Genomic DNA, 23,120 nt, shown 5'->3' on the forward strand with positions numbered 1-23,120 from the left:
CCCGTGCCTGATCCGTGTGTCCCTGCAGGTGGCAATCCATGTGTCCTCTGCGCCAGTTCAAGAAGCTGCCTGAGGAGGTGGTGAAAAAAATCGAGAAGAAGAATTTCCCCTTCGAGCGACTCTACGACTTGAACCACAATGAAATCGGTACTGAGGCATGGGAAGGGGCTGCCTGTTCCCACCCCTCCTTTGGGAAGGGATGTGGGACACTGGCACAGCTTGTCCAGAGGGGTTGTGGCTGGCCCTGAATCCCTGGAAGTGTTCCAAGGCTAGGTTGGAGCAACTTGATCTAGTGGAAGGTGTCTCTGCCCCTGACAGAGGGTTGGAGTGGATGGGTTTTAACCCAAACCATTCCATGATTCCATGTTTTGATGCAGAGACTGGGGGGCTTGTTCCTGGTGAGGGTCTTGGTACAGCTGGAGGAGGGCAGAGGCTTCATCCTGGTGCCTTCCAGCTGCTGGGATTGCTTGGAATCCTCAGTTTGGGAGCTGTGGTCACGGTGTCCCCTTTTTCTTGCAGGAGAACTGATCAGGATGCCCAAAATGGGCAAAACAATCCACAAATATGTTCATCTGTTCCCCAAACTGGAGCTGTCTGTGCATTTACAGCCCATCACCCGCTCCACCCTCAAAGTGGAGCTCACCATCGCTCCCGACTTCCAGTGGGATGAGAAGGTGAGTTCTGCCTCCAAACATCATCAGGATGGCAGGGAAAAGGGGGAATTTTGGGGCTGAGTTGTGAAAATCATGAGGGAAAATACTCTGGTTTAAAAAAGGGCATTTTTGGGGACTTGTTTGTGAAAATCATCAGGGTAAATACCCTGTTTGCTGGAAAAAGGGCATTTTTGGGTCTGGGTTGCTGTGGGACAGCTGCTGGTTGTCTGGAACTGGGGGCTCTGGGCTGTGCCCTGAAGGTGAGATCTGTCCCTGCTCAGGTCCACGGCTCATCCGAGGCCTTCTGGATCCTGGTGGAGGATGTGGACAGTGAGGTGATTCTGCACCATGAGTACTTCCTGCTGAAATCCAAGTATGCCCAGGACGAGCACCTGGTGACCTTCTTTGTGCCTGTGTTTGAGCCACTGCCCCCCCAGTACTTCATCCGGGTGGTCTCCGATCGCTGGCTCTGTGAGTCCCCTCACCCCAGAGCACCCCAGTGCTTCCCCCAAGGGCCTCAGGGGTTGGATAATCCTCCCTCTGAGTGCTTTTCTGGAGGAAAAACCTGGAATCCAAGTGACAACAGAACTGGAGGACCCCTTGACAGCGGGAGCTGTGGGAGTGGGTTTGGAGGGGAAAATGTTTGTGCAGGTAGGGAGGGAGCCGTGGAAGGGATTTTGGAGCTGAAAATATGTTTTTGTGTGTAGAGATGGAGCCATGGGAGTGGTTTTGAAGGTGAAAATGTGTTTTTGTGTGTGTGACAGCCTGTGAGACCCAGCTACCCGTTTCCTTCCGGCACCTGATCCTCCCAGAGAAGTATCCCCCCCCCACGGAGCTGCTGGACCTGCAGCCCCTGCCCGTGTCGGCCCTGCGGAACAGCGCCTTCGAGAGCCTCTACCAGGACAAGTTCCCCTTCTTCAACCCCATCCAGACCCAGGGTGGGTGTTTCACTTCCTTCAAGCTGCCCCCCCAGCCCCATCCAGCCTTGTTTTTGTGGGATTTATCCATGTGAAGTCAGGAATTTCATACCAAATGATGTCTCCCTCAACCTCCTGGAGCCTGCGAGGTTTGATGTCTCAAAATCTTCCTCCAGAGGATCTTTGGCACATTCCTGAAGCAGCAGATTTGCTCCTGGATGCTGTGCCCAAACTTTTCCAGCTCTGCTGCTTGCAGGGATGAAGTTGGGATCTTCCCTCTTGGAGTTTCCCTGCCTGGAGTGGGGAATTCCCACTTGGGAGCTCCTGTCACAGATTAGAACCTGTTTTGCTCAGTGAATCCTAGGCTAAAACTCCCTAAACAGCCTTTTCTGGAGCTCCTCTTGTGTAGGCTGGATCCAGACCATGTTTTCCCATCCCATTCCCAGAAATCCATGGGGATTTTCACTGAACTGGTTGTCCCTGTGTCCCCAGTGTTCAACACGGTTTACAACAGCGATGACAACGTGTTTGTGGGAGCCCCCACGGGGAGTGGGAAAACCATCTGTGCCGAGTTTGCCATCCTGAGGATGTTGCTCCAGAATTCCGAAGGACGCTGTGTGTACATCACTCCCATGGAGGCCCTGGCAGAGCAGGTGGGTCCAACATCCTGGGAATACCTGGGGCTTTATCTCAGCTTTGATTTCCATCCTCATCCCCCGTTTCGTTTTCCTCATCCCTTCTTTGCTGTCACAACCCTTGGGATAACTCCAGAGTTATCTGATTATTGTGTCCTCCCTGAGGGAGCAGAGGCACTATCCCATTGCCAGCCTGCATCAGGAATTTGGTAGAAATTTGAGGGTAACAGCAGCATCTTTCTCATTCGTTGGCAGGTTTTCATGGACTGGTACGAGAAGTTCCAGGAGCGCCTCAACAAGAAGGTGGTTCTGCTGACGGGGGAAACCAGCACCGACCTGAAGCTGCTGGGAAAAGGGAACATCATCATCAGCACCCCAGAGAAGTGGGACATCCTGTCCCGCCGCTGGAAGCAGAGGAAGAACGTCCAGAACGTGAACCTGTTCATCGTGGATGAAGTGCACCTGATTGGGGGGGAAAATGGGGTGAGTTGGGGAGGGGAGAAAGTGCTTCTCCTTGGGGGATGTCCCTCATGGTGGGTGAACTGGTGCTGTGTCCAGTCTGGATCAGCTTTTCCTGCTGGGAATGGGGTGGATTGATCCTGTATCCAGGTCCAATCAGCTTTCCTTCCTGGGAATGGGGTGGATTGATGCTGTATCCACTCTCAGCTCAACTTCCCCAGCTGGGAATTCTCCCATGGGCTGGCATAGGAGAGCTGTATCCCTTGGGAAGCTCAGGAGGGGCATCCCCTGGAATCTCCCACCTGTCCCCCAGCAGGGAGCTCTCCGTGTCCCCATTCCCACTCCAAGGTGTGTCCCCACAGCCCGTGCTGGAGGTGATCTGCTCCCGGATGCGCTACATCTCCTCTCAGATCGAGCGGCCGATCCGCATCGTGGCCCTCAGCTCGTCCCTGTCCAACGCCAAGGACGTGGCCCACTGGCTGGGCTGCAGTGCCACCTCCACCTTCAACTTCCACCCTAACGTGCGCCCCGTGCCCCTGGAGCTGCACATCCAGGTAGGGCTGGGAATGGCACCTGTGTGCCTCCTGCCCCGGAGGGGGATGGTGCCTTGGGATTGTTGTTAATTCTTGTTGTTGTTAATAATCCCTTGGGATTGTTGTTAGTTCCTGTTATTGTTAATTCTTGTTTCATTGATTCTTGTTAGTAATCCTTTTGGGATAGATTAGAGTGAAAGGACACTGAATGATTGGGGTTTATAAATTAATTAATTAATAAAAATATAAGTTATTATTTTATTATATTGCATTGATATATATTATTGCAATTATTATTGCCTTCTTTGCTCTGACACACAACCCTTGTTCCCAAATCTAAGATGTCTCCTAGTCCACATTAACTAATCACTGATAACAGGTAATTAAGGCAGCTGGCACAAGACTATTAATATATTTTATAATGTGGTTATAGTGTGATTATGTGATTATAATGTGACTATAATGTGATTATAATACAATATCTATATTTTTAAAGAAAACGTAACTGGTTTGGTGACTCTCCCTGGGCAGGGCTTCAACATCAGCCACACGCAGACGCGGCTGCTGTCCATGGCCAAGCCTGTGTACCACGCTGTCATGAAGCACTCGCCCAAAAAACCCGTCATTGTCTTCGTGCCGTCCCGCAAACAGACCCGGCTCACGGCCATCAACATCCTCACCACCTGTGCCTCGGATGTGCAGCGCCAGAGGTGGGGACACGGGGCTGGGGGGGACATGGGGCACCTGGAGGGGGACATGGGGCACTTGGGGGGGGACATGGGGCACCTGGAGGGGGACATGGGGCACTTGGGGGGGGACATGGGGCACCTGGGGGAACATCACGGGGGGACTCGCACCCCAGCGAGGGGCTGGAGCGTGTCCAGGGAAGAGGACGGAGCTGGGGAAGCGGCTGAGGGAGCTGGGGGGGGCTCTGCCTGGAGAAAAGGAGGCTCAGGGGGGACCTTCTCACTCTCTGCAACTCCCTGACAGGAGGGGGAGCTGGGGGGGGTCGGGCTCTGCTCCCAGGGAACAAGGGACAGGACAAGGGGAAATGGCCTCAAGCTGTGCCAGGGGAAGGTCAGGTTGGATACTGGCGAAATTCCTTCATGGAAAGAGCTGTCCAGCCCTGGCACAGAGGTGAAGTCCCCATCCCTGATGGCACTTGTGAACATGGTCAGTGGTGGCCTGGGCAGCACTGGGGGAACAGTTGGACTCGATGATCTTACTGGATTTTTCCAACCCAAACCATTCCATGGTTCCCTGGCAGGTTCCTGCACTGCGCAGAGAAGGACCTGGTGCCGTACCTGGACAAGCTGAACGACAACACCCTGAAGGAGACACTGGTGAACGGGGTTGGGTACTTGCACGAGGGGCTCACGGCCATGGAACGACGTGTGGTGGAGCAGCTCTTCAGCTCTGGTAAGGGGTAGGGTGGGGACAGGGCCTGGAACCCTTTTCCTTGGAGCTCAGCAGTGCCCAAAGTCTTGGGACTGGAGATGACACCTTGTCCAAGCTTTGTGGCACTTCTAACAGAGACCTGAGAGCCCCTTCCAGAGACTAAAGGGGCTCCAGGAGCTGGAGAGGGACTTTGGACAATGGCCTGGAGGGACAGGACAAGGAGGAATGGCTTCCCACTGACAGAGGGCAGGGTTAGATGGGATAGTAGGAAGGAATTCTTCCCTGTGAGGGTGGGGAGGGGCTGGAATGGAATTCCCAGAGCAGCTGTGGCTGCCCCTGGATCCCTGGAAGTGTTCAAGGCCGGGTTGCACAGGGCTTGGAGCAACCTGGGCTAGTGGAAGATGTCCCTGCCCATGGCAGGGGGTGGAACAGGAAGATCTTTAAGGTCCCTTCTAACCCTAACCATTCCATGATTCCGTGATCCTCTACCTCTCACATCCAAAAAATCTGCCATCTTAAACATCACCCCCCACCTTTCCTGCACCTCCCTGTATTCCCAGACCCCTCTGGGGAGCACAGAACCCCACAGATCTCTCCCCCCCCCCAATTCCAGTGCCCTGCAAAAATGCTGAGCACCCTCCCTGTTCCCCTTCCAGGCGCAGTCCAGGTGATGGTGGCCTCCCGCAGCCTGTGCTGGGGCATGAACATCGCAGCCCACCTGGTGATCATCATGGACACCCAGTACTACAACGGCAAGATCCATGCGTGAGTGGAGCCCCCCAATCCCACAGGGCCTCATTCCTGCCCAAGGGGATCCCTGGGAGCTCTCCTTGGAGCTCTGCTCACCCTCTGTCCCTGCCCAGGTATGTGGATTACCCCATCTACGATGTGCTGCAGATGGTGGGCCACGCCAACCGCCCGCTGCAGGACGACGAGGGCCGTTGTGTCATCATGTGCCAGGGGTCCAAGAAGGTGGGTGAGGGCTGGAGCACGTTCCTGGTCTTCAAATATCTTCCTAGGGTGTGGAGGCAGATGTTTCTCTCCCAGCTGATGGATAACCCTCACTCAGAGCCGTGTGGCTGCGACCTGGGAGTCGCTCTGGGATTTTGGAGGTTTATTTACCCCTTCCCTCCTGCCCTGGCTGTAGGATTTCTTCAAGAAGTTCCTGTACGAGCCCCTGCCAGTGGAATCCCACCTGGATCACTGCATGCACGACCACTTCAACGCCGAGATCGTCACCAAGACCATCGAGAACAAGCAGGATGCGGTGGATTATCTCACATGGACCTTCCTGTACCGCAGGATGACCCAGAACCCCAACTACTACAACCTGCAAGGTGGGCAGAGAGGGCTGAGGGTATCAGGGACCCTCTGCCTGTGGGCTCTGCAGCTTTTTTTGCCCTTCCTGGAAAGTCTCTGAGCTCTGCTGTACCCACAGGTGTGTCCCACAGGCACCTTTCAGATCACCTCTCCGAGCTGGTGGAGCAGACCCTGAGCGACCTGGAGCAGTCCAAGTGCATCAGCATCGAAGATGAGATGGATGTGGCTCCTCTGAACCTGGGCATGATTGCTGCCTACTACTACATCAACTACACCACCATAGGTGAGGGCTCCCCAGGGACAGGCACCACACCTGCCCTCCGTCCCTGATCCAGTGCCGCAGGTGACAGAGAAGGTGCTGTGGCTGTGTAAAACTCCATCCTTTTGCCTCTTTTCTCTGAAAAAAATCAGTGTTTTCATGCTGTCTCCACTCGTCCCTTCCCCAGAGCTCTTCAGCATGTCCCTTAATGCCAAGACCAAGGTGAGAGGGCTCATTGAGATCATCTCCAACGCCGCTGAGTACGAGAACATCCCCATCCGGCACCACGAGGACAACCTGCTGCGCCAGGTGAGGCTCAGGGGGGGAATTTCTGAACGACTGGACATGGTGCTCAGAGCTCTGGGCTGGGTGACAAGGTGGGGATTGGTCACAGATTGGACTCAGTGACCTTGGAGGTCTCTTCCAACCTAATTAATGCTGTGATTCCAAAAGGTGGTTTCTCTGCATCACCCCAGGGATGGAATTGTCCATGTTTTCAGGGTAAAGCACTGATGAGTTAATCATTTCTTCCCACAGCTGTCCCAAAAGGTCCCCCACAAGTTGACCAACCCCAAATTCAATGATCCCCACGTCAAGACCAACCTGCTGCTCCAGGCCCACCTGTCCCGGATGCAACTGAGTGCGGAGCTGCAGTCGGACACCGAGGAAATCCTCAGCAAGGTGGGGCTGGGGGGCCCACCAAAACCACTCTGTCACTGCCCTCCACAACTGGACAGGGGAGAGAAAATATAGGGAAAGGTCCATGAGTTGTGATAAGGACAGGGAGAGATCCCTCATTAATCACCTCCATGGGCAAAACAGACTCGAACTGGGGATAGGAATTGAATTTATTACCAACCAAATCAGAGCAGGATAATGAAAAGTTAAATAAGTCTTCAAAAAACACTTTCCCCTCCCTCCTTCCCAGGCTCTCCCTCCTACCTCCAGAGATGGGAATGGGGGTCACAGTCAGTTCATACCATGTTGCTCCTCCTGCTCTGCAGGGCTGCTCCTCTCACATGTTCTCACTCTGCTCCTCCCTGCACCCAGTTCCATCTGTGCCATAACTTTTTCCTTAAACATGTTATCCCAGAGGTGTAACTGTCATTCCTGCTGGGCTCAGCTTTGGCCAGTGGTGGGTCTGTCCTGGCTCTGCTGGAATTGGCTCTGCTGGACACGGGGCAAACTTCTGGCAGTTTCTCACTGAATCCAACCCTGTAGCCCCTCCACTACCAAACCCTGGGCACACCAACCCAACTCCCCGTGTCACCGTCTCCACCCCTTAACCCGTTCTGTCCCCCATGTCCAGGCGATCCGACTGATCCAGGCCTGCGTGGACGTGCTGTCCAGCAATGGGTGGCTGAGCCCAGCTCTGGCCGCCATGGAGCTGGCCCAGATGGTCACCCAGGCCATGTGGTCCAAGGACTCCTACCTCAAGCAGCTGCCTCACTTCACCTCGGAGCACATCAAGCGCTGCACGGACAAGGTAAAATCCTGGTGGGAGGAGCACCAGGGTCCTGCCCTCGGAGTGCCGGGAAGCTCCAGGCTGAAAAAATCCCTCCTTGCAGGGTGTGGAGAGCGTGTTTGACATCATGGAGATGGAGGACGAGGACAGGAACGCGCTGCTGCAGCTCTCAGATGCCCAGATCGCCGATGTCGCCCGGTTCTGCAACCGCTACCCCAACATCGAGCTGTCCTACGAGGTGGTGGACAAGGACAGCATCCGCAGGTGGGTGGCCTTGGGGTCCCTCCAGCTGGGTGGAATTTAAGGTCCCTCCAACCCCAATCATTCCACGATCCTGTGGTTCTGTTCCTGCAGTGGAGGGCCCGTGGTGGTGCTGGTGCAGCTGGAGCGTGAGGAGGAGGTCACAGGGCCCGTCATCGCACCCCTGTTCCCTCAGGTATGGTGACACCGGGGTGGCAGGTTGGGGAGGGGGGGAATTGTCCCCAGATCTCACCTGTTTGCTCCTCCCTCCCCCTCAGAAACGTGAGGAGGGCTGGTGGGTGGTGATCGGAGACTCCAAGTCCAACAGCCTCATCTCCATCAAGCGCCTGACGCTGCAGCAGAAGGCCAAGGTGAGTAGGGGGTGGCACCGGGGGTGGCACTGGGCACCTTACCTTCCCTGCTGTCCCTGCTGCCATCCCAACACCTCCCCCTCCCCACCCAGGTCAAGCTGGATTTCGTGGCTCCAGCCACGGGGACTCACAACTACACATTGTACTTCATGAGTGACGCCTACATGGGCTGTGACCAGGAGTACAAGTTCAGTGTAGACGTGAAGGAGGCAGAAAGCGACAGCGACTCTGACTGATCCCAGGCCAGAGGATCCCCCCCGGAGCTCAGCCCCCCACTCCCAACCTCCACAGCACTCGTGTCCCCTCCCTTTGTGTTGTTTCCATGTGTTTTCCACGTGTTTTCCTTTGGTTTTTTAAAGTGTGGATGCTTTGTACAGTGTTTTCTAGGCAGGAGCTGCATGACAGCAACTGCAATAAATCTCGGGACCTGACTCTGTGCTGATGGGGTGAGGAGGGGGGGAAAAAGTGTGACTCCAGACTCACTGAGCTCTGCCTTCACCCTGAGGCTCAACCAGCTCATCAGCAGCACTAATTAGGACATTTCTGGGAAAACTATGATGATCCCAACACCTCAGTGCTTCCCCTTGGGTGGTCCTGTCCCCTCGTGCCACCTCATCCATGGAGCACCCACACTCTCTTGTGTCACTCTGAGGGTTCCTGGAGTGTGAAAGGAAGATCCCAGGTGTGTGATCATGGAATCCTGAAGGTTGGAAGAGATTTTAGGATCGAGTCCAACCATCAACCCAAGAACTATAAGCTCCAAACCACTTGTGGAAGGAAGATCCAGAGGCCAGGAGCTCATGGATTTATTGGGGGGGGGGGAAGAGAGGGGAGAAAGTCCTGCTCCAGATCCTGGATCCAACCAGAGTCTGGCACAGCTGTCCTGGCCTCCCACAGGTGAGAAGGAGGAGCAGGCCAGGGTGGGCTCAGGGGACACACAAGGGGGTCTGTCCCCCTCAGCAGCCCTCGGGGCGCTGGTACTTCCAGAAGGCGATGTCCCCGTCATCGCTGCAGGACGCCAGGAGTCCTGGCTCCTTGGGGTTCCAGGCCACCCCGTTGACGTCCTGGGAGTGTGCCCGGGGCACGTGGGCGGTGAGGCTGAAGGTGGGTTGGGCCTCCTCCGACGTGGGGCTCTCCTCGAACACCCGGATGGCGTCGTCACCACAGGCTGTGGCCAGGGCACCTGTCAGGTGGCACCTGGGGGACACACAGAGGGGATGGGACCTGGGGAGGTGGCATCTGGAAGGGACAGGGCCCTAATGAGGTGGCACCTGGAGGGGTCGTGGGTGTCACCAGGAGGGAACAGGGCCCTGTTTTGGGGTGCCCCCAATACCTGCCCCTCACCAGGACACGTCGTAGATGGTCCTGCTGTGATACCCTGAGAGGGTGCACACACACTTCCAGGTGGGATCGGTGCCACTGCAGGCCACGCCTGGAGGGAGGTGAGAGAGCTCAGTGCCCTTTCCCTCCCCTTTTTCTCTTTCCCTCTCTTTTCCCTTTCCCTCTCCTTCTCCCTCTTCCTTCCCTTTCCCTCTCCTCCCCTTTCCCTCATTTCCCTTTCCTTATGCTTTCTCCCTCTTTTCCCTCTGCCTTCCCTCTTCCTCTCCTTCTCTCTTTTGACCCTCTTTCTTTTCCTCCTTTACTTCTCCTTTCCCCTCTCTTTTCCCCTCTTTCTCCTCCCTTTCCCCTCTCCCTCTTCTTTTCCCTCTTCCTCTTTTCTCTCCCCCTTTCCCCTCCCCACAGCTCTCCCCCCACCTCCCCTCACCTTCCTGGTTCCCGGGGTGGTACCGGCGCCACACCCGGAGGGTCCTGTCGTCGCTGACAGACGCCAGACGCTCCCCCTCCTTGTCAAAGGCCACGGCCCAGACGGTGGAGTCGTGTCCCTCCAGGGTGGCACAGCACACCCAGTCGTCCTCCTCCTCCCGGTACAGACGCACCGTGTCGTCGTAGCTGGCAGAGGCCAGGAGCTGGGGAGGCAGGTGGGGGGGCAAAGTGACCCTAAATCACTCTGGATGGGACCACAGGAGGGGCTGGAAGGGGGCGGGGGGAGACAGGATAGGACCGGGGGGACTCTGGGAAGTCCCCCCTCTCACCTCCTGGCTCGGGTGCCACACCACATGTTTCACGTCCTGTGTGTGAGCATTGAGGACACTCACACACTCATATTCCTCCTCCTCATCCACTGTGGGGGGACAGAGTGGTCAGGGGGGGTCTGGCTGAGCCCCCGAACACCTCCCCCCAGTCTTTCCCAGCCCCCCCCAGCCCCTCCTCACCTTCCCACACCCAGACACTCTTGTCTCGGCTGCACGTGGCCAACAGGGACCCTGAGGGTGCCCAGGCCACTGACTTCACCTCATTCTCGTGCCCCTCGAGGGTGGCCACGCACTGCAGGGGGACAGTAAAGGCTGGGACAGGTTGGAGGGCCCCAGGGGGGATGGGGGGATTCTGAGGGGGTGGTCTCACCTCAAATCCATCCTCCTGCCGCTTCCAGACACAGGTGGTGCCATCGAAGCTGGCAGAAGCCAGGTAGGAGCCACAGGGGGACCAGGCGACCCTGCGCACGGTGCGCTGGTGCCCGTCCCCCAGCACCGCTCGGCATGTCCAGCTGGAGCCTGGGGGGGTGGGATAGGGTCCATGGACACGGGACACGCTCCGGCCACACCCAGATCCACACCCAGCACTGCCCCGACCACACCCCAGCCATACCCAGCACTGCCTGGCACGTGGAATGGGACCCCATGGGCACAGGCCACGCCCCTGCCACCCCAGCCCCGCCCCAGTCACCCCCAGCCTCACCCAGCCCAGGATGGGACCACCCGAACACGGGACACGCCCCCGACCAAGCCACGCCCACACAAGATGATAACCCCGCCCACATGAACTGCTAACCCCGCCCCTCGCCACAGCTCCGCCCCCATCCGCGATGTAGCCCCGCCCCCACAACCCATCCAAACCCTCTAACTCCGCCCCCAGTAAAGCCACGCCCACAGCGAGCCCGTAACCCCGTCCCCCCTCACAGCCCCCCTTTCCCCCCTGCTGCTCCTCCGCACCCGCACGGCCCCGCACGGCCCGGTCCCCCCGTACCCGCCCAGCCCCGGTCCTTCCTCCCCCTGCCAGCCCCGCACGCTCCGCTCTCCCCCACACCGGCCCGGTCCCGCCCGGCCCGTTGCCCCGTACCCGCCCGTCCCCACACGCGCACGGCGCGGTCGCCCCCGCAGGACGCGAGCAGGGCCCCGCCGGGGCTCCAGGCCAGGGCCCAGCAGCGGGACTCGGGGTGCGCGGGGACTCGGCACAGCAGCGACAGCGCTTCGGGCATCGCGGGGACAGCGCGGAAACGGAAACGGCCGCGCCGGAACTAGGGCGGGGACGGGAACGGGCAGGGCCGGGAACCGGGAAGGGGGGACGCGAACGGGGCGTCCGGAGCCGCTGCCGAGGGGCCGAGCCGGTATCGGGGGGTCCGGGGCTGCTGCGGGGACCCCGGGCCGGTGTCGGGTGATCCAGGGCCGGTGTCAGGGGCCCGGGTCCGGTATCGGGGACGCGGAGCCGCTGTTGTGGGACCGGAGCCGCTGCCGGTGGTCCCGGGCTCGCCGCCGAGTGTCCCGGAGCCACTGCCGGGGGTCGAGAGCGGGGGTCGGGGGTCCCGTTCCCGGTGTCCCCGGTGCCCGCGGCCCCAGTGCCGGTGCTGCCGGTGCCGGTGTCGGCGGTGCCCCCGGTGCCGGTGCCCGCCGCGATGTACGCGCCGGGCGGGCCGGCGGGGCCGGGCGGGAGGCGGCGGCGGGGCGCGGCGGGGCTGCCGAAGCAGCCGGAGCGGAGCTTGGCGTCGGCGCTGCCCGGGGCTCTGTCCATCACCGCGCTCTGCACCGCCCTGGCTGAGCCCGCCTGGCTCCGCATCCACGGCGGCACCTGCTCCCGCCAGGAGCTGGGGGTGGCCGATGTACTGGGCTATGTGAACCCCGAGCTGCTCCGAGGTGAGACCCCTTTGGCCCCTTCCATCCCTTCAGTCCTTTGTCCCCTGCCATCCTCTTCACCCCATTCTGTCCTGCTTCCATCCTTCTTCCATCCCTCTCTGTCCCCCCTCCATCTCACCTTCCGTTCTCCTCCATCCCCTTCCCTCCCCTCTCCTTTCAACCCCTCTGTCCCCCTTCCATCCCTCTCCACCCCCTCCATCCCTTTCCGTCTCTCTCTGACCCCCCTACATCCCCCTCCAAGTCCTCCCGTTCCCTTCCACCAACACCCACGGCCCCACTGTACAAATTCAGCTCCAGATATAAAATCCTGGAATGGTTCGGGTTGGAAGGGGGTATAACTCTATGGATATAACTCCACAGGCAGCTGCACACCTGCCTGTTTTCCTGCTTTTGGTTAACTGTGGCCCTTGGAGAGGCCCCTTCCCACCTATTTTTCCAGCATTACTCACCCTCCTCAGGCACGGATGGAACTGGAGACTCATTCCCAGCATGTCTCACACTGGCACGTGTTCATTAGCACTAATTAACATGATATTTAAATGAATATTTGGATGAATTTATTAAAATTTGTGATGGTGTGGGGGAGTGGCAGTGTTACAGCCCCTTTCCCTGTCATGGATCTTGTGGAATCTGGAGGGTTCTGATTTTAATCCTCAAGGATTCGGGTGAGATTGGAGCAGGGGGAAATTTGGGTGGAAAAGAGGGTTTTTTGGGTGCTCACCTCCGTCCCTCTCTCCCAGACTATTGCATGAACCCGCAGACGGTGCTGCTGCTCCGGGTCATTGCTGCCTTCTGCTTCCTGGGAATCCTGTGCAGCCTCTCGGCCTTTCTGCTCGACGTGTTCGGCCCCAAACACCCGGCGCTGAAAATCACCCGGCGCTACGCCTTCGCCCACATCCTGACAGGTACGGCCGGGAATTCTGCAGAAAAATCCTCACAGGTACAGCCAGGGAATTCCAACCGGGAATTCCTGCAGGGAAAGCCTCACATTTTTTGTAGATTTCTGGCTGGGTTTTGGGTGTTTGTCACCACATTTCACCCCGAGCTCTGCCCTTGCCCACATCCCTGTTCATCGCAAACCACTCTGTGACTGATTTTTCTCCCATTTCTCCCCATTTTCCTTGTCCCTCCCAGTCCTGCAATGTGCCACCGTCATCGGGTTCTGCTACTGGGCGTCGGAGCTGATCCTGGCGCAGCAGCAGCAGCACAAGAAGTACCACGGCTCCCAGGTCTACGTCATCTTCGCCGTCAGCTTCTACCTGGTGGCGGGGGCGGGGGGGGCCTCGATCCTGGCCACGGCCGCCAACCTGCTCCGGCATTATCCCACCGAGGAGGAGGAGCAGGCGCTGGAGCTGCTCTCGGAGATGGAGGAGAACGAGCCCTACCCGGCCGAGTACGAGGTGATCAACCAGTTCCAGCCTCCGCCGGCCTACACCCCCTGATCCCGCCTGGAATGTCCCTCCGGCCCCACTCCCACCTCCTGTGGCTCCCGGGGCTCTCCACAAGAGGTTTTTGGGGCGGATTGGTGGCATTTGATTCCCGGCCTTGGGTTTGTGGCTCCGCGGCGACATTTGGACTCAGCCTCGTTTCCCCCACATGGCTCCTCCTGGGAATGGGGCATCCATGTTTCCCCTGGGAATAAGGGATCCACAATCCTGGGAATGAGGGATCCACAATTCTCCTGGGAATGAGAGGTTTGGGATCCACAGTTCTTCTTGGAATGGGGGGTGTGGGGTCCACATTCCCACGTCAGAGCTCGTTCCCTCCTCCTCCAAGGCCCCCAAGGCCTGGACACGAGTGGATATATTTATATATATTTATATATATTTATATCAGGGAAGCTCCCACCACATTCCCAGGGCAGGGATGGCCCATCCTGCACGGCAGGAGGTGGAAATTCCCACTCCCGGCTCTCCCTGCACCTCTCTTCTCACTACACGGACATTCTGCACTTTATTCCAAGGTCTGGGAAGGACTGGGACAGTTTTGGGGCCTCTGGCACAGCACGGGGAGGAAAACTCTGGGGGTTTTTGGGATCATCTGACTCCTGCCGGTAAAATTTTGGGATTTTTAGCCAAAATAACCCCAGACTTTGGCCCAGCCACAGCTCCTGGGAAGCAGGAGCCCACGCTGGAAAAATCCTGGAGCTTTTATGCAAATCCCTCCACGCCGCCCCCACTCTCCTGCTTTTTCCTCCCAAATTCTGTTTTTCCCTCCTGCTCTTGGTTCCTTGCCCCCTTTTCCCTCTTCAGTCCCTGGGATGCTCCATCCAGGAGCAGACACTTTCCCTGGATGGTGCTGGAGCACCAGGAGAAGCTGATCCAGCATTTCCCATCCCAGAGGAGGAATCCAGCAGATTTTGGGGCTGTTTAAGGCAAATAATAAGGAAAAAACCCATGGGATTCATCGACCAGCACCGAAAATCCCACCAGGGAATCATGGAATGGTTTGGCTTGGAAGGGCCTGAAAGACGATCCAGGAAAGCCCCAGGCTGGCTCCAGGAAGAAGCTTTAGGCCTGGAAAATGGCTTGGTTTAGGTTTTCCACCGTTCCCCCAACGCTTTTATCCCTGTTTTCCTGCTTTCTTGCCCCCCCACCCCCATCCCTTTTTCCCCCCTGCCCCTGGCTATGCAAGAGCCTCGGTCGCTCTCCGGGTGGAATCCGGAATCTGGAAAACTCATCCTGGGAAAAGCCCTTCCCGAGCCCTGGGAGGCTCCAAGGAGCCAAATCAACACTAAAACCCCTTTGGGGGGATCCTGGGAATGGGGGGTCAGGGGCTCCCAAAGGGAACATCCCGCAGCTGGGAAAGGCTTTGGGATTCCCTGGATATGCAAGAGGGGGGTTGGGTGTAAATAGTCTGAGCTTAAACGTTCTGAATTTGGGTAAAAAAAGACCCCAAAATGGGACATGATGTTGTTTCCTGTAGAGCTCGGGGGAAAGGGGGGAAGGTTAGGGTTTGGAAATGTTGGGATGTGGGAGCCGCGGGATTTGGGGCTCCAGGGGGAATAAAGGGGTGCAAAGAGCTGTGTGTGGAGCTCCTGCTTTGGGCTGGGGAAGGGGGGCCTTGTGCTGTCCCCGCAAAACATCCCGGACTGGGCCCTTCTGGGCAGGGACCAGGGGCCAGCCCTGCCACCCATAACCTCCCACTGACTCCCAAACCCCGCCTTGCCCCAGCCTCATTGCCCCTCCCCGGACCCCCCTGACCCCTTCCCGCCGGCCCCCGATACCCATCCATTGCTATAATCCTGTAATCCTCCATTCCCCCCCAAAGTCCCCCTTGCCCATCCCATAACTCCTCAAAATCCCCCTTACTCCCCAATAGCCCCCTTACCCCCCTATTACCCTCCAAAATCCCCCTTGCCCCCCAATTCCCCTCCCGCCCCGCTGGGGGCGTGTCCCTTCTACAGACCCCGCCCCATCCCCAACTGACCTCCCACAAGCTCCGCCCAATCCCGCATCCCAAGCTCTGCCCTCGCCCTCCGGGTGGGCGTGGCCGCCCGTCCCACACGGCCCAATGAGCGCGGGGGGCGGTGCGGTCGCAGCCAATGGGTTGTGCGGCGCGGGGCGATGACGTTGCCCCGGGGGCGACGGGCCGTTCCGGCGGCATGTGGAGGGCGCTCGGCGCCCGCGCCGCGCGGAGCCCCCGCGGAGGGACCCCCGGGACCCCCCGAGCAGGGACCCCCGCAGGGACTCCCCGGGCCGCCCCCGCCGCGCTGTTGGCCCGCCAGTGCAGCTGCGTGACGGTGCACGGGGCGCGGCGGGCTCGGCGGGCCTGGCCCCGCGGGCACGGGGAGGGGACGGCGGCGGAGGGAGGAGGAGGAGGAGGATCAGGATCGGGATCGGGATCGGGCTGGGGGGGGTGGTGGCGGGGAGCGCTCCGCGGCCGCCCCGCCCTCGCCGGCCCCGGGCGCCTGATGGCCGCGCTCGCCGGGGTGTTCGTGTGGGACGGGCGGCGCATCGAGGAGGAGGAGCTGCGGCGGTGCGTGAGCGGGGAGACACCGGGAGCGGGATACGGGGAACAGGGCACCGGGACACCGGGGACGAGGAATGGGACACCCCCGGGAAGGGGTCACCGGGAACGGGGACATTGGGAATGGGGCACCCTCGGGAACGGGGCCCTGGGGTTGGGACACTGGGAACGGGACCCCCAAGTCCCCGGGATACCCCCACCGTGGGACACCCAGGACAGGGACACCCCCCCCCACCTCCACTGGGGCCTCCAGGTCCCCCAGCGCCCTCTCCCCTTCCTTAGATCCTGGGTACCCCCAAATCCTCAGGGTTCCCCCCGATTTCCTGGGATGGGAGTGCCCATCCCGTGTTGATCTGGGGGTGCCCCCCTAAATTTGGGGGTGCCCTGCAAAAATTTGCCCTGGAAGGTACACCCTTCCTTTTTTGGGGTGCTGGGGGGCACTGTTCCCTAAATCCTCTCCATCTGGGGTATTCCCCAATTCGGACCTTAGAGTGCCCCAATTCTGATCTCGGGGTACCCCCCTGTCCCCCCAAATCCCTCCCCAAAATTCCTGAGGGGGTTGTTGGGGTGTCCCCTCCACCCGCCCCAAACTTTGGGATGCTGCCTGGGGGTGGTGTCATTGGGAATTCTCCCCATGGAAAAAGGGGTTCTCCACTCCATTGCTGGGGACCCTCCAAACCCATCCCTGTGCCCAAAGGGGGGGGTGAGACACCCAAATCTCACGGGATGGAGGTAGAAGGGCCTCCCCCCCACCAGCAGCTCTTGGAGTGTCCTTGGAATCTCGAGGCTTCCTTAGGGATTAATTCCCTTAATTACCCCATGACTCAGCAGGGGGTAATTAACCCTTTATGGGAATCTTGGGATCTGAAATTCCACCTCCAGGTTCCTCATCCCACAGGGATTCATCACCCAGAGTTTGAGAAGCACCTCATTTAAGGCTTAATTAACCCTGGAGTTAATGAGGAATCCCCCCCCCCCTCCTGGCACCTCTGGAGATTTTAGGGAGATTCCCAGCTGGGAAAAAGCCCCAAATCCCAATTTCATTCCCCAAAAAGGAGCCTTTGGGATTGAGGATAAACCCTGGGGAGTTTTCCAGTGGCTCAGCAGGGCTGGGTTTAGTCCTGGGATTAAAACCAGGCGGGATTTCCTTGCTCAAGGTCAGGTCTTGAGCCTCCTCAACTGGATTTGAGGATTCCAAATCCTCTTCCTGAGACTTTTCCCAGGCACAGGAACGTTCCCTGGGATTCTTCTTCGTTTTTCCTTTCTCCTCATTCCATTTATTTCCTCTCCATCTCCAACCTAATTCTGGGAGCAGCAAAGCCCCCAGTGGGATCTTGGCTGGAATTCTGGGAGCTCTTGGCAGGCAGGAATTTCCTTCCCCTCTTCCACATCCAACATTTTTGGCTGGACAGGTGGGAATGAGCCTCACACAGGCCCTAAAATGATCCCAGGAATCCATGAACAGGTGAAATCCTTACAGAGAATCCCTTTTTCCTCATGGGCTGAGTCACCTCCCGGGGTTTCAGTCGACTCCCAGTTTTCCTTCCTGCTCATTTCACTTCAGGAAAGGCTTGTTTTTCCTTGGGAAAAGTAGAATTCCTGGCTGGAAGGTGCCATGGGGGGATCACACGTGTCCCACTTGGACACGTGGAGCTGGACAGGGGCCAGGGAAGCGGCTCCAGTGTCCCCTTGGTGTCCCCTTGTCTGGAGGCTCCTGGGATCGGGCTGTGCCGGATGGAGCCACTGCCAAGGTTGGGAACCACATCCCTAATTCAGTAATTCATGGGATTTGGGAATGACAGGAGCAGGTTCGGGGGTCTGGGCTTTGGGATGCTCCGGTTCTGTGTCCCCTCCTCAGGGAGCCAGGAATCTTGGACTGGGAGGGGAGCAGGGCGGGCACAGCCTCATTCCAAAGGGATAAATCCCGTGGTTGTGGTTTTCCTGGCCGGGCAGGATGGATTTGGAGAAGCAGGAGCACTTTGCTCCTTGTCCCAGTTGGATCCCATCCCACCCCCCTGGGGATCATTCTCGGCTCCCTGTCCCTGGATCCCATGTCCAGTGGCTCACCTGGTGGTTGGGAATGCTGCTGATCCCATGGATGGACAGGGCTGGGGCTGGAATGGCTCATCCCGGGACGGGAAGGGCAGGATGGAGGGGTTGGGGTTGTGGAAGAGCCTCAGTCCCAAAGGGAATACCTGCAGAAAACAGGCTTGTGGATCCAGTTGATGCTGTGGAGCTTTGGGATCTGCCTGGAGATCTGGGAAGGGAGTGGTTCCAAGGAATGGGAACACGAGCTCGGCCGGTCCCAGGTCGTTAATTCCAGCTCTGTTCATTAATTACCTGCATTAATTAGTGCCTCTGAAAGCACCCCGGGATCCTCCTCCCTCCTTCCTTGGCATTCCCAGGGGCTTTGGGGGTGGATGAACCAGCCTTCCCTCTCCAGGGCTGTTTTTGGGAGCTTAGGCCATATTCAGAGGGGTTATCCCAGTGGGGGGGGGGGGTTCCAGGCTTTTTTCCGCTGGATTTTTGGGAATTGGGATCCAAATCCAGCTCCAGTTTCTGTTGGCTGAGGAGGCTGAAACTGGGGGTTGATCCAGGGCTTTTCCAGCTCCTTTCCTCCTGTGACTGCCATTTCCTGCTCCAGCTGCTGTTGGAGATTCCCTTCTTCCCCCTCTCCCACCCCCTGGAACAGCAGGAACCCCATCCCTGCTTCCTTTTCCCCCCAAATCCCAATCCTCTGCATGGCTTGGGAACGATTTGCAGCATCTCACATCTGGGATGTGAGCAGCTCCACGGGGAATTTTGGTGCCTCCAAATCCTGCTTTTCCTTAAATCCATCTCCCATCCCATTCCATCCTGCTCAGCTTTGATCCAGCCAGGAAAACAAATCCTGCTCTGCACCCCCTGAGGGTTATTTTCCCTTAGAGAAAGGCTGGTATTTCCAAAAACTAGAGTTCCAGCAGAGGAAAAGTGGGAAGAGGGATGAGAGGACACGTTTTCCATTCCCAGGCAGCTCTTCCCAAAGCAAATAATAATAAAAAAAAGGAATTTCCAAGCCCAGGCAGCTTTTTCCACACGAAGAAATGGGATTTCCCCAAAAAATGGGATTTTCAAGCCCAGGCAGCTCTTCCCACCCCAAAACCTGGGATTTCCATGCCATTCCCACACCCAAACTCAGTTCCCTGCCCCTCTCCCTGAGTCCTGGGGTGTTTTCCGAGCCCGGGGGGCTCCCGGCCGCTCCGAGGGGCCCATTCCTGACTCCTGGTGGGATTTGTTCCGGCAGCTCCGCGCAGGAGATGAAGCACATGGAGAACCTGTCCAGCCTGGCCCAGGGCAGTGGCCCCATGGAATTCCAGCCCTCGGAGCGGGAGCAGCCCTGGGAGCTCATCATGGACAAGAAGCACTTCAGGCTGTGGCGGAGGCCGATCCAGGGATCCCACCTGTACCAGTACCGAGGTATCCATGGGCTTTTCCATGGCCCAGGTCCCCTGGGATTGGGCCTCACTCATCCCTGTCCTCAGGAAAAACAGGAATTACCATCCTTTACACCCATCCCTGCTGCTCCATCCCACTTTATTCTTCCAGAGGGCCTTAAAACTCCCCTTTCCCTCCTAACCCTGCCCTGGGATCAGGAGTTGCTCATTGCCAATCCTTTCCTGGGATCAGGAGTTCTCATTCCAGGCTCTGTTTTCCAGTGTTTGGATCCTACACGGATGTGACTCCTAGGCAGTTCTTCAATGTCCAGGTGAGCAGCACCTTTGGAATCACTTCAGGGGGTGGGATGGAGCTCCAGGAGCCTCTTCCAGAGGATGGGATGGGGGAACTGGGAATATTCCCTTCCCTTTGTACCATTTGCACGATCCAGAGCCGATCCCAGTGGATTATCCTGTTCTCCAGGTGGGTTTTGCTGCTGGAAGTGAAGGATTGGGCTGCAGGATCCCAGTGGATTCCTGATCCCAAGTCCCTCTCTCCCAACTTCCAGAATATTCCAGGATATTAATAATTCCCTGCCTGCCCATGACACTGAATGTTCCCACAGGAGACAGGGAAAAAAAAAAAGGGATATTTCCCTCCCTTCATCCCCCTCTGCTGGAATTTCCGCTGACTCAGCTTCTGTCCCTTCCCAGCTGGACACGGAATATCGGAAGAAATGGGATTCCCTGGTGATCAAACTGGATGTGATCGAGCGGGACGTGGCCACGGGCTCCGAGGTGATTCACTGGGTCACCCACTTCCCGGTGAGTCCCCGCCCATCCCGGGATCTGCCCTGGGCAGGGCCGGGAGCGGGGGCTGATCCCAATCCCGGGGCCCTTCCTGCAGTATCCCATGTATTCCCGGGATTACGTCTACGTCCGGCGCTACAACGTGGACAAGGAGAACAACCTGATGGTGCTGGTGTCGAGGTGGGTGTTCCTGGAGGGAATTCCCACCATTCCCATCCCTAAAGATCCACGGGGAGCTGGGTATAAACTTAACTGACTTTACTGACCCCCATCGATCCCGCCGAGATTCATTTGGGAAATAAAACAACTGTTTTTTGGGGGGAAAATGTCGGTTTTTTACCCCCCACCTCCAAAAAACTGGTGGATTCTGGGTGTAATTGGCACCCTGAGCTCACCTTGGGATGCTCCTCCTCCTCCCAGGGCTGTGGAGCATCCCAGCGTTCCCGAGGATCCCGAGTACGTCCGGGTGAGGACCTACGAGTCCCAGATGGTGATCCGACCCCACAAAACCTTTGATGAGGTAAATCTGGGAAAGGGGGCGGAAAACCTGGCGTGGGGAGGATCCTCCTGCTGCTCCAGAGGGATCTGCTCCTTCTCCTGCCCTGGGAGCTGGGCAATAATCCAAACATTGGGAAAGTCCAGCCGTAGGGGTTGAATTTGATGATCTTTAAGGTCTCTTCCAGCCCAAACCATTCCATGATTTATGGGAGGAGGGCGAATTATTTTTCCAAAGGCAAGGAAAGCATATGCATGTGTGGCTTGGGAAGGATTTGCAGCTCTATCTCACTATCCTGGGACTTTTCCTTCAGGAATTTGGTGCTCTTGAGGGAGCCAAACACTCCCTTTCAGAGCTCCCTTTACGAAGCCACGAGCCTCCCAAGTCTCATTCCAAGCACTAAATCCTCTTGGAAAAAGGTTTATGGGTTATTTCCAGGCCGTCCAGAGCATGGGTAGAGCTTGGAATACTCAGGGAATGCCACCTCCTCCTCCCAAATTCCCTCCTGGTGGGATTTCCTTGGGTCTTTTGTCAATGCTCTCAGAGGCTCTGGCAGCTTTTCCTGTGGGATATGAGCAGCTCCACAGGGAATTCCTTGGGGGAGGTGGGAGCGGCTCCAGCGGGGGTTTGAGATGGGCTGGGGATCCCAGGAATGTTTGTCCCCCCAGAATGGGTTCGATTACCTGCTCACCTACAGTGACAACCCCCAGACCGTGTTCCCGCGCTACTGCGTCAGCTGGATGGTCTCCAGCGGTGAGTGCCCGGAATTCCCTCGGGATCCTCCCTCCACAGGGGCCCCCTTCCCTTCCCGCTCCAGAGCAGGGAGGGGGATACATGGAGAGGCTTAAAAAGTGACATTATGGGGGGAAAAATGGGGAAGGACCAAAAAGAAAAATTGGGAGGGATAGGAAGAATCAGGAGGGAAAGGAAAAGTTTGGAGGGAAAAGAAAAATTGTGAAGGAAAGGGAAAATCAGGAGGGAAAGGAAGAACTGGGAAGAAGAAGAACCTGGGGGGGAAAGGAAAAACTGGGAGGGAAAAGGAAAAATTGGGAAGGACAAGAATCAGGAGGGAAAGGAAAAATTAGGAGGGAAAAACAAGGAGAGAAAGGGAAAATCAGGAGGGAGAAGAACGAGGTGAGCTGGGAACGGAGCTGGAGGAGGGGATGGATTGGGAGCCTCTTCCCTCAGCAATCCTGGATCCCAGTGGGCTCTCCCTCCCCCTTTTCCCAGGAATGCCGGATTTCCTGGAGAAACTGCACTCGGCGGCCCTGAAGGCCAAGAAGATGGAGCTGGAGGTCCGGGATTACCTTTCCAAGGGCTCAGACACGGCCCCGGAGCCCTGTGGCCCCGCCCAGCTGGAATATGCCTGAGGCGCTGGAATTCTGGGAATTGCCTCGGACAGGGACCTGTGCTGTGGGATTTCAGCCCCATTTTCCCTCCCCATCCCATTCCCGATGCTCAAGGACAGGGATTTGTTCCCCCTGCTGCGTGTCTGTGGTGGAATCTGCGTCTCCTGGTCGATGTTTCCTCATCCTAACAGGGAAAACCCATGGAATTCCCACTTCTTCTGGCAGTGGGTTCTCCCCACTCCTCATCCCTGCTCAGACTGGAATGTTTTCGGGATGCGGTGGCACCACAGGGATTGGTGATGGTGCTCCACGTCACCATTTCCACGGGGTTTTCCCCCCAGAAACAGCCCTTTGAACTCATCCCTTTGGGATTTCTGGGACTGGGAGTTGGGATTACTGGGATGGGGGTTGGGATTTCTGGGAAGGGGTGTTTGAACTGGTGAAACTGGGGAAAAAAAGGCAGTTTTGGGGGGGTTTTAGGGATTGGGGGGCACTGGTGCTGCCCTGGGTCACCCTGAGCCCCCTCCCCAGTTTGGGGGGTCTCCGTCGGCCTTGGGAATCTGGGAAAACAGGAGGAGCAGAAAACTACTTAATAAACATCTAGGATCTTCATTAGCTCCTAATTGACGACCCCCCTTCTCCCAGTCACCAGTTTGGGGGGGTTTGGGCCCCCCTTTAATCATCGCTCTAAATTCTCACTTTATAATAAATTTATCCTAATTTTATCACTCCCTTTGGAGTATCCAATTTTCACCTTCCCTCCTTCCCAAAATTCAGCCCCCCAGCCCAATTAGCACCAATAGTTAATGAGGAAAACTTCAGGAGAGGGAACCATCTCCCTCACACCTGGAATTTTGGGGGAGTT

The 23,120-nt window shown here is 57.6% G+C and overlaps 4 protein-coding genes across 4 annotated transcripts in view; 3 read left to right on the forward strand and 1 right to left on the reverse strand.

Annotated features, from left to right (window-relative positions):
• SNRNP200 (small nuclear ribonucleoprotein U5 subunit 200) overlaps nt 1-8,681 on the forward strand; it is a 23,364-nt gene extending 14,683 nt beyond the window's left edge. The window contains exons 26-45 of the mRNA XM_027746699.1: nt 29-147; nt 520-674; nt 935-1,124; nt 1,418-1,591; nt 2,063-2,223; nt 2,461-2,688; nt 3,027-3,218; nt 3,729-3,907; nt 4,465-4,616; nt 5,252-5,360; nt 5,459-5,567; nt 5,743-5,932; nt 6,034-6,198; nt 6,362-6,483; nt 6,712-6,855; nt 7,484-7,660; nt 7,743-7,903; nt 7,994-8,075; nt 8,158-8,250; nt 8,343-8,681. Coding sequence (XP_027602500.1) covers nt 29-147; nt 520-674; nt 935-1,124; nt 1,418-1,591; nt 2,063-2,223; nt 2,461-2,688; nt 3,027-3,218; nt 3,729-3,907; nt 4,465-4,616; nt 5,252-5,360; nt 5,459-5,567; nt 5,743-5,932; nt 6,034-6,198; nt 6,362-6,483; nt 6,712-6,855; nt 7,484-7,660; nt 7,743-7,903; nt 7,994-8,075; nt 8,158-8,250; nt 8,343-8,486 — 3,046 coding nt within the window. The 3' untranslated portion in view covers nt 8,487-8,681. The remainder of the gene's footprint in view (nt 1-28; nt 148-519; nt 675-934; nt 1,125-1,417; nt 1,592-2,062; nt 2,224-2,460; nt 2,689-3,026; nt 3,219-3,728; nt 3,908-4,464; nt 4,617-5,251; nt 5,361-5,458; nt 5,568-5,742; nt 5,933-6,033; nt 6,199-6,361; nt 6,484-6,711; nt 6,856-7,483; nt 7,661-7,742; nt 7,904-7,993; nt 8,076-8,157; nt 8,251-8,342) is intronic.
• On the reverse strand, nt 7,005-11,724 carry CIAO1 (cytosolic iron-sulfur assembly component 1). Its single transcript, XM_027746700.2, has 8 exons — nt 11,428-11,724; nt 10,714-10,862; nt 10,524-10,635; nt 10,344-10,432; nt 10,016-10,217; nt 9,595-9,682; nt 8,133-9,447; nt 7,005-8,021 (listed from the first exon to the last, which is right to left on the reverse strand). The coding sequence occupies exons 1-7, from the start codon at nt 11,564-11,566 to the stop codon at nt 9,207-9,209; spliced, it is 1,020 nt and encodes a 339-aa protein (XP_027602501.1). The 5' UTR covers nt 11,567-11,724; the 3' UTR covers nt 7,005-8,021; nt 8,133-9,206.
• Nucleotides 11,376-15,239, forward strand: TMEM127 (transmembrane protein 127). The gene is made up of 3 exons (XM_027746701.2): nt 11,376-12,218; nt 12,959-13,123; nt 13,353-15,239. The coding sequence occupies exons 1-3, from the start codon at nt 11,981-11,983 to the stop codon at nt 13,658-13,660; spliced, it is 711 nt and encodes a 236-aa protein (XP_027602502.1). The 5' UTR covers nt 11,376-11,980; the 3' UTR covers nt 13,661-15,239.
• A 550-nt stretch (nt 15,240-15,789) lies between these two features.
• STARD7 (StAR related lipid transfer domain containing 7) lies at nt 15,790-22,983 on the forward strand. The gene is made up of 8 exons (XM_027746692.2): nt 15,790-16,196; nt 19,471-19,643; nt 19,883-19,932; nt 20,315-20,425; nt 20,508-20,590; nt 20,831-20,930; nt 21,575-21,659; nt 22,137-22,983. Exons 1-8 carry the CDS (start codon nt 15,823-15,825, stop codon nt 22,274-22,276), a joined length of 1,116 nt encoding a protein of 371 aa, XP_027602493.2. The 5' UTR covers nt 15,790-15,822; the 3' UTR covers nt 22,277-22,983.
• The last annotated feature ends 137 nt before the right edge of the window (nt 22,984-23,120 follow it).

The sequence above is a fragment of the Pipra filicauda genome, unplaced genomic scaffold (assembly GCF_003945595.2).
Source record: "Pipra filicauda isolate LSUMZ 115617 unplaced genomic scaffold, ASM394559v2 scaffold462_size518177_pilon, whole genome shotgun sequence".
Lineage (NCBI taxonomy): Eukaryota > Metazoa > Chordata > Aves > Passeriformes > Pipridae > Pipra > Pipra filicauda.

What these genes read in the sequence shown, in the direction of transcription:
- CIAO1 (XM_027746700.2), bottom strand. Translation starts at nt 11,566, where the DNA reads ATGCCCGAAGCGCTGTCGCTGCTGTGCCGAGTCCCCGCGCACCCCGAG. An exon ending in GGCAGGAGGATGGATTTGAG is followed by an intron (nt 10,636 to 10,713) that starts GTGAGACCACCC and finishes GTCCCCCTGCAG; the next exon opens with TGCGTGGCCACCCTCGAGGG. An exon ending in TGTGGCACCCGAGCCAGGAG is followed by an intron (nt 10,218 to 10,343) that starts GTGAGAGGGGGG and finishes CTGCCTCCCCAG; the next exon opens with CTCCTGGCCTCTGCCAGCTA.
- TMEM127 (XM_027746701.2), top strand. Translation starts at nt 11,981, where the DNA reads ATGTACGCGCCGGGCGGGCCGGCGGGGCCGGGCGGGAGGCGGCGGCGG. An exon ending in GAACCCCGAGCTGCTCCGAG is followed by an intron (nt 12,219 to 12,958) that starts GTGAGACCCCTT and finishes CCTCTCTCCCAG; the next exon opens with ACTATTGCATGAACCCGCAG. An exon ending in CTTCGCCCACATCCTGACAG is followed by an intron (nt 13,124 to 13,352) that starts GTACGGCCGGGA and finishes TGTCCCTCCCAG; the next exon opens with TCCTGCAATGTGCCACCGTC.
- STARD7 (XM_027746692.2), top strand. Translation starts at nt 15,823, where the DNA reads ATGTGGAGGGCGCTCGGCGCCCGCGCCGCGCGGAGCCCCCGCGGAGGG. An exon ending in GGCAGTTCTTCAATGTCCAG is followed by an intron (nt 19,933 to 20,314) that starts GTGAGCAGCACC and finishes GTCCCTTCCCAG; the next exon opens with CTGGACACGGAATATCGGAA. An exon ending in CCCACAAAACCTTTGATGAG is followed by an intron (nt 20,931 to 21,574) that starts GTAAATCTGGGA and finishes TTGTCCCCCCAG; the next exon opens with AATGGGTTCGATTACCTGCT.